The sequence below is a fragment of the Cariama cristata genome, unplaced genomic scaffold (genome assembly GCF_000690535.1).
Source record: "Cariama cristata isolate BGI_N322 unplaced genomic scaffold, ASM69053v1 scaffold523, whole genome shotgun sequence".
In the NCBI taxonomy this organism is placed as follows: domain Eukaryota; kingdom Metazoa; phylum Chordata; class Aves; order Cariamiformes; family Cariamidae; genus Cariama; species Cariama cristata.
This window is the reverse complement of record NW_009608712.1, coordinates 62236-75752: the sequence shown is the minus strand read 5'-3', so window position 1 is coordinate 75752 and position 13517 is coordinate 62236. Positions and strand designations below refer to the sequence as shown.

General features: G+C 43.8%; 1 protein-coding gene across 1 annotated transcript in view; it reads left to right on the top strand.

Moving 5' to 3' along the window:
- SIAH3 (siah E3 ubiquitin protein ligase family member 3) overlaps positions 1-12548 on the top strand; it is a 47400-nt gene extending 34852 nt beyond the window's left edge. Inside the window, exon 2 of the mRNA XM_009697224.1 lies at positions 11731-12548. Coding sequence (XP_009695526.1) covers positions 11731-12324 — 594 coding nt within the window. The 3' untranslated portion in view covers positions 12325-12548. The remainder of the gene's footprint in view (positions 1-11730) is intronic.
- The last annotated feature ends 969 nt before the right edge of the window (positions 12549-13517 follow it).

The following is a 13517-nucleotide window of genomic DNA, read 5'->3' as shown; positions in this document are numbered from 1 at the left end:
CCAGAGGAGGCCACAAAGATGATCAGAAGGCTGGAGCACCTCTCCTGCAAGAACAGGATGAGAGAGTTGGGGTTGTTCAGCCTGGAGAACAGAAGGCTCCGCAGAGACCTGATTGCAGCCTTCTAGTACTTAAAGGGGGCTGATAGATAGAGAGTGACTTTTTAGCAGGGCTTGTAGTGACAGGACAAGGGACAACAGTTTTGAACTGAAAGAGGGTGGGTTTATATTGGACATAAGGAAGAAATTATTTATGATGAGGGCAGTGAGGCGCTGGAACAGGTTGCCCAGAGAAGCTGTGGATGCCCCATCCCTGGAAGTGTTCAAGGCCAGGTTGGATGGGGCTTTGAGCAACCTGGTCTGGTGGGAGTTGTCCCTGTCCGTGGCAGGGCAATTGGACTAGATGATCTTCAAAGGTCCCTTCCAACCCCAGCCATTCTGTGATTCTGTGGATTCTATGCTCCCTCTTGCAAGTGACACAGGAGGTGCCAGCAGGTAAGGGAATGCCAAGGGATTTCCTCCACAAAAGGGCAGTGCCGCAGGAGGGTCAGTGTGCAGACTGACTCAGCCTCTCCTGGCTAGGGGAGACTGTTTTGTCTCAGATCCGAGGCATTTTGACAGCACAAGTTGGAAAAAAAAAAAGAGTGGTGGTGTTCTCTGTGCTCTGTTCCTTCTGCAGGCAGAGCACTGCAAACTTGGAGGCTGTCAATACAGTGCCTTTCTGTAAGCATGAATGTTAACTTAGAAGGTTGTTGGCTTTTTTAAATTCAACTAAACTCTTTAAACCTTCACACTATTAATAGAGATAATTTTCTTGCTCTAGATGGAACATTGTCTTCTCTGGTTAAGCTTAGCCTCCCTTTTTGTTCTTTCTTTCCACCTGCATCCTCCTCAAGTGAAGAAAACTAGAAGAACAATTCTTAGAGAATTTGAGGGGGAGGAATTAAAAAGAACAGGCTATGATTTGCACAGAATTAAAAGATGTATTTGTGACGCAAGCCAAATGTTCCCACAGAAATGTCCCTTTCCTTACTGCAAAGAATATATCAATGAAGCATCAGCATACATTACACAAACGAAAAAAATTTCCCCAGACTTGCAGCTTGCTCTTCATGCCCAGAGCTAATGGCTTGCATTGGTTTTCTGGATAGTTTTGCAATTTTTCCCCCTTTCTTAAGTCTGACTGCATAAACTTGTGACACACTTTCAGCTGCCAGTGGAATAATGATGAATTTTGGGTTGTCGTGTAACAGGGAGACTTTTTTCATTCAGCGCTGCACTCACCTTGCAGGTACCCAAAGCAAGGGCAAGCTGAAATCTCAGAGCCAGGTCACTAGTGGAGAAGGGGCAGGGATGTGCAGGGAAAAGGAGAGTTACTCTGAACCTGGCACAATTTATTTTCCCCTCTTCTCTTCCTAATGCTCCTGAAACCTGAACATGACCTCCGCCACACCAGGGCATTGTGAACGGGTTTGAGATGCCCATCACCTGCCAGTACAGCGGTGCCTAAGCAGGAGGGAGACAAGTGTGATTTTAAGGCACTCTGGTATTTCCCCAGACACAGGAGAAGGTCTTAACCAAAAATGAGGAGTGTCTCATGGCTCATACATTGCTCAGTGACCGCTATAGAGGTGTAGGCACGATGTGGCCCCAGCCCAGGGTCTGAAGTCAGCTGTGACCTGACTGGCATAGGTTTAATTGCACATTACCCTGTGACAGTTGCAAGAGCAATGTGACACAGACCATAGAGCAAATCCTTGGCCAGGAGGTGCTTGTGGATGGGATGGGAGACATTGGTCCCATCAAGAGAGGTTGTGGTGTATTTGCTCAATAACCGCCACCTCACCCCTTCTCTCCTTCCAACAGACCAGTAATGTTTGTGCCATCCTTTGGCACTCCTGGGGTGCGTTTCTGAAAGAGCAGTTAGTGGATTTAAATGTCATACAATTATGATAGCTGGAGGTTGCCTGATGGAAGGGAAGTATTTTGATTGTCTCAGGGTGGATTTAGTCTAATTATCTCAGATGACACCAGCAAATCTGCTCCTCTTGGAGACATGCTGTTACTGTAGTAACTTGTAAATGAATATTGGATGATGAGTTATTAGAGCCAGTCTGAACTGGTAAGTTTATGAGCAGAGTGGGTAATCATTTCTTTTTTTTTTTTTTTTTAATTCTTTTCCATATTAATTTCTTTTTCAGTGTGAATGTAAAACACAAAGTCAACAGGTCAGAGATAGAGCTCTTGTGAACTCTGCCTCCCCTTATCAGACAGAGCAGATGCAGTTTGGAACTACTTTATCCCTTTGCTTTTAATTAAATCTTATAATGGTTTTGCACTTTGTTAACAGGCTTTATCCAAAACACAAAGTGGATAAAGGATGAAGTGAATCTTCAGATAATTCTGCATTTTGGATTATCTCTTTTTACATATACAGGCCTTTCACTACATCACCCAGACCCACAACCAGCATCGCCTCATGAGCAATCTGGTGATAAACAGTGATTACACCCAGCCCTTCTCGAGCAAGAGCTGATAGTATGTGCCTTAGCTTTCGATACTTGCCTTGTGTGGTCAAAGGGGATGGCATTTTGAGGCATCACCCTTGCTTAGAAAAAGGTATAAAATCTTCTTCTAGTCCAAAGAGAAGAGGGTAAATGTCTCCATGCCCCAGTGCATCAGCAGTTGCAATGCAACACCAAATAGTCTGCACTACGGTTTGTTGTCACTGCATTGTGCCCAGTCCTAAAATGCAGCAAAGAGAATTCAAGTTGCAAATCAGGTCTCAAGGGCACGTCCCACCCTCCAGCCTGGCTTCTTCCAAATCCGTAATGTCTCCAGCCCTTCTCTGAGGCTGGGAAGTTTGCCAGGAGGTTGAGGGTCTCCCAGGATGGAATCAGAGAGGGAAATGGTCAGATTATCATCTCTAAACTACCAGCAGAGGAGGAAAACCATGTTTCTGACCTGCAGCTGCCCACCCTTTCCACCTCTATTGCTGGCTGGAGCTGTAACTCAGGATCCAGGATCTGGATTCATCCCCAGTAGCCATCTGCACTTCAGGGAAGCTCCTCACGACAGAGGCAGAGTCTGTCTCCGCTCCTTCCACAGTCACAGCAGGGACAGTGGTTCCACCAAAAGACCCTCAGTTCAGATCTGCTCTGGCGTGCCTCTGCAAAGAGCTTAAATGATACTGGTGAGAGCAGCCCCGTAGGCTTCTCCTTGAAGAACAGGAGAAGTTTATTGTCTTCTTCTATTGTTCCTCTTTGTTCTAAAAGCCCTTAAAATTTTCCAGAAAGCCACTGTTTCTGTCAGGGAGTCCCAAACTCAAGTAACAGAGAGCAGAAAGGTAACGTGGGTGAGGGTAGTGAGCATGGGACAGGATAAACCTGCACGGAGCAAGGACACTCTGGGCAGTATGAGCATGTCTAGTCCTATTTGTTCCCACAGTCATGGTCTCATACTGTGTTTACTCAAAGCTGGGATGCCTTTTTTCTGTTGTTACTGATCTTAAATCTAAGATTCATCCTTGGTTAAGCCCTTGGAGCATGCACAGGGTAATTACCCCAGAGCAGGTGATGTGTATCAGCTTGCCAACCAGCCAAACCTCCTCAGGTCCAAATGCTTCCATTTCATCCATTGCATCTCTATGCTTTTCGTTTGTTTTGGTTAGCAAATACCTGTGCCAGATGCTCCATGGGAATTGCCCATGTGCATGGTTTTGCTTGTACCTACTCAATGTATTTTATTCCTCAAAGAAAGCACGTAAAGTGGTCTCAGATAAGATCCAGCAAACACAGTGGGTAAACTGGGATCATTTTTCTGGGTGTTCATGAGGCGTCTGCAGCTCTGGCCAAGTGTCAGCAAGGCAGTGCATCTCCCTTCAGCCTGAAACATGGGAAGTTTCGGTGTCCTCCCACCTGGGCTGCGAATAGTCCACCAAACTTGGTTTTAAAGCAGGAGAGCTGGAAAGCATGACCTCACTCCACCCTAACAGTGACTACACCTGGATCTCTCTCAGAAAGCATCTATGAGACTTAAATGCTTTAGTATGGACCCTGTTTATATTTCATTATAATCACATTGTTTTCAATATGTTGAAGAATGTTAATTTTCTTGATTTTTTATGCTTGCACTTCAAGTCTGCATAACAGTTTATGCTGAAATAACTGATTTCTGAAAAGCAAGCAAGGGGTTTTAATTGGAGAATAATGTCTCTCTTTCCACCTGGGATACATTGAAAATGCTGTAACATGTTTTTTGAAACATCTACCACAAAAACAAATTTCTTTTTTTCCAAAATACCTTTAAAAACATGTGGCATCATCTAAAATTCAGGGTCCTCTGATACAGAGAATTGTGGTGGTACAGTGTGGACATGTACTAAAGCAGCGTTTTCTCTGCACACTCAGAGGTGTGTAATTAGCATGAGGATAGCCATTAACACATCCCATGCGCTGTGTCACCAAGTCACGCCTGATTATGTTGCAAAGTGAGATTAGCAAAATGAGCTTGAAGTTGTCCTCTCGCTGCCATTTGATAGTAGGGAAAACAAATCCTTCCACTGCCAAAGCTGCAACTAATATTCAGTACTTAAGAAATTCAACTGATGCATTCATAATGAATAGGATTTTGTGTAATTAAAATTTTAAATAAATCCCCAACATAAGCCCTGGCTTGGAGTTCTTAATTTCAGATATGGAAGTACAGCTTTTGACAAAATAGGTTGAGGGTTGGGGTTTTTTTCCTTCTCTTTTCTTTCATCTGAGAGATTTACAAAATCTCATTAGCATACTAAAAAATAGCAGAAGAGAAATTAAAAGAAGACCAGGATTAAAAGACTCACTTCTTTCTTCGTGTCACCTTTATAGTTCTTTTGAGCATCTGTCCCTATGTGGTGGGTGTAAGTAACACGGAGGTGGATGTTAGTGGGTGGCAAAGCTTTTATGAGGCAGAAAGAAGCTGAGATTTAGAAAATTACTGGAGGCAGTTTCCATACAGATGAGCAGAAGCAATCAGATCCTGAGAAGCCAAGAAGACAGTAAGAAAATTGAATAAATGACACATTTCACTAGCAAAGAAAATGCCGATTTGTTTCAAAAGAAACCCTGAAAGTTGCCTTGGAGCCCGCACTCAAAGCATCGCACAGCTGCAGGCCTGGGTCCCTCCTTGCCTGCAGAATTCTTTAGGTCAAAGCCAAAAAATCCACCAAGTTCTCATGGCACGTTTCCAGGTTGCTCACCTACCTACAGGGTGACTGCATCCCTTATTGTCCCTTGTCACACGTACGGTGGTGGAGGAGATAAGTGATGGTACGTTAGCAAGGAGGTCCTGCAGCTGGGAGGAAGATCGTCTTGTCCTGGAGAGCTGGACTCCACTCAAGCCTCTGCCTGGAAAGCCCTGTATGATACTGGAGCAGCTGTTCATGGATGACTTCTAGTCAGTCGATCTCTGCTTCTGAGCTGCTCAACCTAAAGTCTTAGACCTGATTTGAGGCTGGTTTAATCACTTGTAGCTGCATCTGAGGTTAATGGAGGCTGAATTTTGAAAATACCAAGTGCTCTAGGAGGCAATTCTACTATGAAAAATCAGAGGCTGTGTGATATAAGCTGGGCAACAAAATATGGTCAATACACTTGGATCTTTAATCTCCCCGTGCCTCAATTCCTTGACCCTAAACTAGGAAATAATACTGCCGCTGTACTTTAGCTCATCATCATAGGTATCAACTGACAAATGTCTGCGATGCACAGAGACAGCCACAGCAATGAGCCTCATAGAAGAAAAAATACATGACAAAATGAACTCTTCTCAGAGGCAGTTTTAAAAAGAAATATGCAATCTCATATTTAGGACTATTTTCACGAGGACAGCAAAAATGAGATCATCATCAAAATGCATGGGCTTTCATACCCCCCGGGTCCCACAATTTTTTAAATAAAAAAGGTATCAGAATCATTTAACCTGGACCGAACTGTGTTTTTACCCACTGCATTATTCTCAGAAATATTTGAAACAGATTTGTAAGTGTTATGAGCCTATATATAAATATGTGCATGTGTGTTTACGTAAGTGTATATATAATTTAATATACATTTTGAAGTCAGCCTGGATCAGGTGTTATCCCAAACAACGTAGGTTTTACAAAGTTGTACACAATAGGAAACTGGATCTCAGAGTGGGGTCAGCCATAGTGGGAGACAGCGTTAGCACAGGTGGTGGGTTTGTAACAGGGGGTGCAAGCACAGCCCCTCTCAACCCCTGGCTCCCACCAAAGGTCACAGCTGCCATGAACGTACACGGCTCCTACCAAGTCTCCTGTAATCCAGCCAAGAAAGCTGCGGCTGAGGAGGAAAGAGTCTGGATCTATGGAATGCGCAGATATGGGCTCCCTCTCAGGAGGAGGATTAGGTTGCAATGTGTGTGCAGGGTGTGCTGAAGCTGGGCCGGGGTAAAGAGTGAGCACTGTCTGATGGTTTGGGCTGGCTGGCGTGTCCAACGGCTTTATTTTCATCTCTTCTGTTTCCTGCCTGACCTTGCTCAAAAGCCCCACCGTGATGGCCTTCAAACTACACCATTGACTTCCCTGAGCAAACAGCCCAACCCATGGGTGAATTAATGAGTGTTTGCAATGTTGTGTGCAATCACTGGATAAAATGCAGTTGCACAAGTGTGAAGTGTCTGGAAAAGGATGATCATTCGCAGCACCTGCTTTGCTGTCAGAAATCCTTATCGACTGGGCAGCAAATGAGTCCCTGTCCTCGCTCCTTGAGTTGTTCTCGGCACAGGCTGATACTGCTCACAGACATGGAAAAGGATGATTTTTTTTCACATTGTGTACATTACTGTAAATGAAAGTATGAATGAGGCATCCAGTCTCCCAGTATAACACTGGGGAACACTGGAAAGTGCAGAAAGGTGACATTTAGCCTTCACTCTGAAGAGCTGAGCAGCGTTTATTCTTCTGCAATGAGGTAGTACTACTTGCTCTCTTTTTACTCCAGATCATCAGGGTCTGGGTCCTCTCCCATGGGGTGGGAGGATTGGATTCAACCCTCCCTCACCTTGAGGGGTTTGCTGCGAGAAAATTCTCTATTTGCAACTCAGGACTTTATTCACAAGGCATTTGGCAGCTCAAGGCAGCAGCCACCTTTGCTCTCCTCTTTGAAATTGCCAATGTGCAGCAGAGAAGCAGGGCCTGAGGGATCATGGTGTAGCCGGTGCCTGCACCCCACGGGGCTGGGAGCTCAGCCAGCAGAGGTGCAGTGTGGGTTTCTGCCTCTGTTTCCACTATTTTTACCATATGTGACCTCAAGCCTTTGCTAGTTAAAATACAAAAGGTCCCTCAGAGTGTGAGGAGCAATACCAAAGCCCTCTCCCTTGGGTGGGCGCCTCAGCTTTGCAGCTGCAGACTCAGAGATATTCTTGTGTCTCCTCTACCCCTTGGAGATCTCTACCTCTTGGATCTGCCCTTTGACCTTCCCCTGGATTTTGTATCAAATCACTGGTGACTGGAAGTTTAGTGGTGGTAGGGAGTCGTGGATTTACACCCTCACATGAACAGACATCCATTTCTCTCTCCACAGACGAGCAGTCTGTTCACATGAGGAACAAGGAACAACTGTCTGCTGACTGAAATAGTGTTCCCCTTCTGCTCCTTGTCTAGAAAACAGTAAAATCTCTGTGGGTCTACCTCGAGGATGGGTTTGGTCCTGGCTACATCTAGGGAGTGATGGCCAGGAGGATGTTCCTTTGGCTTCTCTTTGGATGAAGTGAATTGCACTCTGGGGCTCTGCATGGGCTGTAAAAGGAGCTGATGTTCTTCAGGGTTAGCCACCTACTCCTCGGATGTCAAAGTTAAAACAGATGACTCACATCTAGAGCTGTTTGTTGCATTTTTAGCAGAAAGCCTGTAGAAAGGCTGGGGCAGGACCCAGAAGCCCTGTGTCCCAGGTCCAAATATAACCCTTTTTTTTTTTTTTCCATAAGAAAAACACTGTGTGTTTATAAACTGCTCTTTGCCAAATGACTTGTTCTTAAAAAAGAATTACACTGTAATAAGCTACATCATTAAAAAGAAATTTTTCTGTGAGCAGCAGAGCCTGGTTTCCTGCAGTTTGGTGTCTCGTGTTGGGATTATCTCACGTCTAATGAGGAGCACTCTGGCTGAAACCTTTTCTCCTGTTCATAAAGACGTTGTCTCATATAGGCTCTCTGGTGTCTGTAATACATTTGGGATCAAACTGCCGTTGTTCAGGTTCTCTCCTGTCTGACAATGCAATATTGCCCACTTGGTAAGCTGTTCCTCCCTGGAGACGTGAAAGGGTCATACTTCTCTACCCTGCTGCCTCTTCTCACAAAACCGGTTGAAAATTAAAGCATTTGAGTCTTCTGTCACACAATTAAATTTGACTGAAATTGGCCAACAGGCTAAAAGACAATTGAGAATAATATTAGACTGACACAACAGTATAATAAACCTAATTTTATTAGGTAATCGGGCAATAAATGACAGAAAGTAAATACTGGAGCAGATTAAACATGGAAAAAAAACATTCATAAATATTTATTGAAGCATTTAAATGCACTCAAAGTGACCATTTGATGCCCATTTTGCATTTCAATTTTAGAGGTTTGATTCACAGCCATATGAAAGACCAACAAGGGCATGGACGCCCTAACAGTTACACTCATACCTGAAAAGTAAAGATAAAATAATAGTTTTCTGTGAGACTTTTTATCACAGAGACAGGGAAATTTTAAATGTCTCTTTCAGAATATTACAAAATTTAGAATTTAGAAGAAGGAATGTTGAATAATTCAGAAATCAGATTTTGAAGATGATTCTCACCTAGTCAGAGAATAAAAATAGATCATGTGGTTTGTGCTGGATTTCCAGAATTTTCAATAAACCTGAACTGAGCAAAGTCAGACCAAAAATCCTTTGCAGAAATGATTCATGGAAATGTTTCAAAAATGTGAGATATGAAAAAGAATTCTCAATTATCTGCACACACACACACACAAATATCACAAATGATGGAAAGAAGAAAGATATATTGAATAAATTGCTCATTGTAATTTATTTTTCCAGCTCCTGAGCCATAGAAACGTGCTTGTCATAAAGTGATTTTTGGAGATACTTGTATTTTCTTACCTTGGATACAGTTTAGATGGATGAGCTACCATTGCTCTCCATGCTTATCAAATTAGGAGAATGCATTTCTAAATTCAATTACACCCTCAGTGGAAATGGTTTCTCTGACTCTGGTAATCTTTGGAGAAGAATTATACACAGTCTATAAAGCTTCACATTTCAAAACCTAATTTAAGATTCATCTTCCCAAAGAGGAGTTAAATAAAACTGATAGAAGGCTGGAACTTGTCGAGTGGTTGAGAGGTTTATCAGCATGTGAGTATGAGTTCATTAGTTTTAATTAGTATAATCACTAATGTTGCATTAACAGTTTGGTGAGAGAAAGTAATTGCTCACACCCACTGTATTAGATTGGGAGATTAGAATTCATTTAATGAGGCAATTAGCATTTCAGGGATTTTTTAAAAGGCTTTTATGATCTGCCATTGCAGTAGCCTCCTTCACCAAAAAGAGTTTAAATTAACCATAACTTTCATTCTAATGGGATGCAAAAATTAATGTAGAATTAAGTGTGAACCAGAAATCCCACCGCGATAAGCAGGCAGCTAAAGCCACAAACCTCGATTAGTTTATAATGACCTGTTTTATTTCCCAGACAATGATAGTCATTTATCTGTCCTCAATTCCTTATCTTCTTGGAAAGTTTATATTCTTGAATTTTATACAGCAAAACAAATAAAATATGAGGAAGGGAAAAGTAAAGCAGTATTATCGAAGTAATAATTCTCCAAAGGAAAACCTGCAGGGTTCAATAATAGGGCTTAAATAGTCAATTACTCGTCACATCAAATGTCAGAGGAAGAAGAAACAGCTCCTTTTGACACCCAGCGCCTTGGGAAGAACCATGAATTTCAAAGCAGCGGTAATCGCAACCCCGCTCTGACCGCCACATCCCTTGGCAGTTACTGACAAAATGAGCATGGAGATCCAGGACTGTGTCAACCTGAATGGCAAGGAAGCCCTGGTCATCCGAGAGTGAGGACAAATGACCTGAGAGATTGCCTTCCAAAACAGCCTGGAAAGCAAAAGTGCAAGTTCTGGTGGGAAAACCTGCTTACAGTAAGAATGCTTACTCTCACGTCAAGGCTGTAATGAAAACCATCACAGTGTCCATAGAGAGATGAGACAATGCACCATTTGCAACATATCTGGCACCTATTATACAGGACTATGCTTGCCCCTGGTTAAAACAAATCTCTGCTCAAAAACAGCTGAATAAAGCCCAAATCTGCTGTGACTTGGGTGTGGCATGGAGGAGAACAACTGTTAGATGTTAAACCATACTATTGTTCCTGTAATTTGGGGTACATACTCTAAAATGAGCAGACATGGGGCAGTATTCAAGGAATTACATGAATATTCCTAAAACATATGTTAAAGCAAAATGCACGTATATATGTATATACTCCTAATTCTTATAGTCCTTGTATATACTATACTCCAAAGGAGTTCAGAGAGAGACAATGTCCTCCTACGTTCAAGCATCTAAAATTTAGGTATACCTAGACGGATTGGATCTCAGCCTAAGTCACTCTGTCGGTAGCCGGTGCCACTTTTAGGAGGTGGATTACTCCAGTTAAGATCTGAATCAGCCACTGCGAAGGGCTACCTCCCTCTATTGACTGCAGAGACAGGCCAGGGTAACCAGGTTTCTGTCTCAGGTGGCTGAAGTAAATGCTTAAAATTGGGTAGGATGAATCATGACCGGCATGCCTGTGCCTTAGGGTTTGTCTATGCACAGAGTTATTGCGGACAGCCGTTACTCTTCCTGAATAGCATTACGTGTGGACACACTTTTGGTTGAGTAAGACTTACTCATTTCTCTTCAACACCATCTGCTTGACAGAGGTAGAGCGGTTTGCTTCCTAGCCCTCACGTGAAATCATTCTGCAAGAGCTGCTGTCTCTTTAGCTAGCTGCTCTACCTTAATCCAAATTTACTTTAGTATAACAATGTCCTAAATTTGGCATCCATCCACCTTTGAGAGCCTTTTAAGATTTATGGAGGTAAGCGCATCAATTAAGCACAAATACATTGACAAAACAAAAAAAATTAAGGTATCGTATACAATAAAAACTGACTTCTATTTCACAAATTATGGGTGTTATAAAGCATATTGTTTCAGGAGAAATGCCTGTATTTGCCAGTGTGTTTCATTAAAGAATAATAAAGCCATACATATTTCATTTCCTTGTTCTGAGCTACAAGAGCCTTAACTATATAAAATGCCCCATGCTGTCCTTGCTTTGTTGCACTTTTTTTCTTTTTAATCAGATTTTTCCCCCTGAACTAATGAAATCGCTCTTTAAACACATACATCACTTTCATTTGAAGGGACTTATCATGGCTCAGACGGTTTCTTTCTTCCCCTGGAGAACGAGGCAAGTGCCAGCACCTTTTGCTATGCAGATCCAGGTCTGGATTGTGCCTGATCTCCGGAGTGCTGAGTTCCTGGCGTTCCCACCAGTGCTGGTTTAGGTGGGGTATTAGGTGACCGATGTCTGTGGGGTCTACTCCTTTCATATCTGCACCGGTTCCTAGTTCACCCACTGTCACATGTGATTTCTCTTTTCTCGTAGTATGCACCGACCCGCTGTGCAGCTGCACAGACATCCGCAGAGCAAGGCATCCTTCCTCCCTGCCATCACCATGAAGCAGTGCATGACCCCCAGCTGGTTCCCTGCACGTGTCCGCTCTTCTCCTGCCCATGGGAAGGGCACCTGGAGGTGGTGGTGTCCCATCTGAGACAGACCCACCGCATCAACATCCTTCAGGGGGCAGAGATTGTCTTCCTGGCCACGGACATGCACCTGCCTGCACCCACGGACTGGATCATCATGCATTCTTGCCTTGGCCACCAGTTTTTGCTGGTCCTTAGGAAGCAGGAGAAGTATGAAGGCCACCCCCAGTTCTTCGCCACCATGATGCTGATTGGCACGCCAACCCAAGCCGACAACTTCACATACCGACTTGAGCTCAACAGGAACCAGAGGCGCCTTAAGTGGGAGGCGACCCCCAGGTCGGTACTGGAGTGTGTTGACTCTGTCATTTCGGACGGGGATTGCCTTGTGCTGAACACTTCCCTGGCTCAGCTCTTTTCTGACAACGGAAGCCTAGCGATAGGAATTGCAATAACCACCAGCAAAGTTCACAATGCCGAAGCTGAAATGTGAGCAGGAAGAGGAAAAGGAGGAGGAGGAGGAGGAGGAAGGAGGAGGAGGAACAACAATGGTGCTTTAGCTGCCTTGTGAGAGCCGGAACTTGTGAACTTTTCGGGGGGGTCTCAGGTCTTTTATGGTATTTAGTACTCGTCCACAGTGGGCATTATGTAAACATCCTGTGGTTACGGTCTCTGTGTAACGTATTTACTGTTTTGTTAATACAATTTTATGAGAAATTTTAAAGAGGCTAATCAATTTATTGTTGCCCTCCAGCAACACTGGAAACAACACTTTCTCCTGGAAAGTGCACCCAGGGTGACTCATAGAAACCTTTAGTCTGAGCATGCTATGCAAATGGATTTCTGTCGTTGTCTGCCTAATTGCCTGGTATTAAGGAGTTCCCTATGCCTGGTAAAAGGTAAAGTATTCCACTAAGGGACCGGAGCACCCAGGTTTCAATACCAGCAATAGTGATTTAACTCTTACACTGTGGTCGCAAGCGAGCCCTGGGGAGCTTGCAGTTTCAGAGCTCCCTTCAGCTTCTGGGGAAACAACTTTCAGCACCCAGACAACGAAAGCTTCAGAAGAAAAAGTCACCACCTCCGCTGAGCTGGGGCCTGGGTAGCCTCATGCTGCATTAAATTGGGGATGACAGCTAGTGGGTGGTCACTGTGAGCATGGTTAAGTCTCACTCTTGTATCATGATGGGTAGTGAGGGGCTTGCCAGGTGGTCTGGCTCCAGGATGGATATAACCATAGCCAGTCATCGGAGCATTCACCTTTTTAGCTGCTATTTCCTTAAGCATTCAAAAAGAGATTTTCAGAAAAGAAAGTATCAGGATGGTCCTAAGTTGTGTACTGATCTTGCTGTTGAATTCAGTGCCCCTTAGACCCACTGTGTGTGCCACTAAATACTGATTTAAAACAATGCAGCTGGAATATCTGTTTGCAAATTGGCTATGAGATTTGAAATGCTCTCCTTAAAAAAAAAACCAAACCACTAATTTTTTTTCTTCCATACACCTGGAGAGTGGTGATGGTCCCTTTTGTCTGCTGAGGGTGTTTCACAGATGGCGATGATCACAAGAAGGCACAAGCTTCTCTAAGAGCTTCTCCCTCGGATGGCTCCTTGGGGAGACTCAGAGGCAGGTGCTGGCCATCTCCTGGCACTCGATCCCATCTGCAGTCAGGCATGTTTCCTCCAT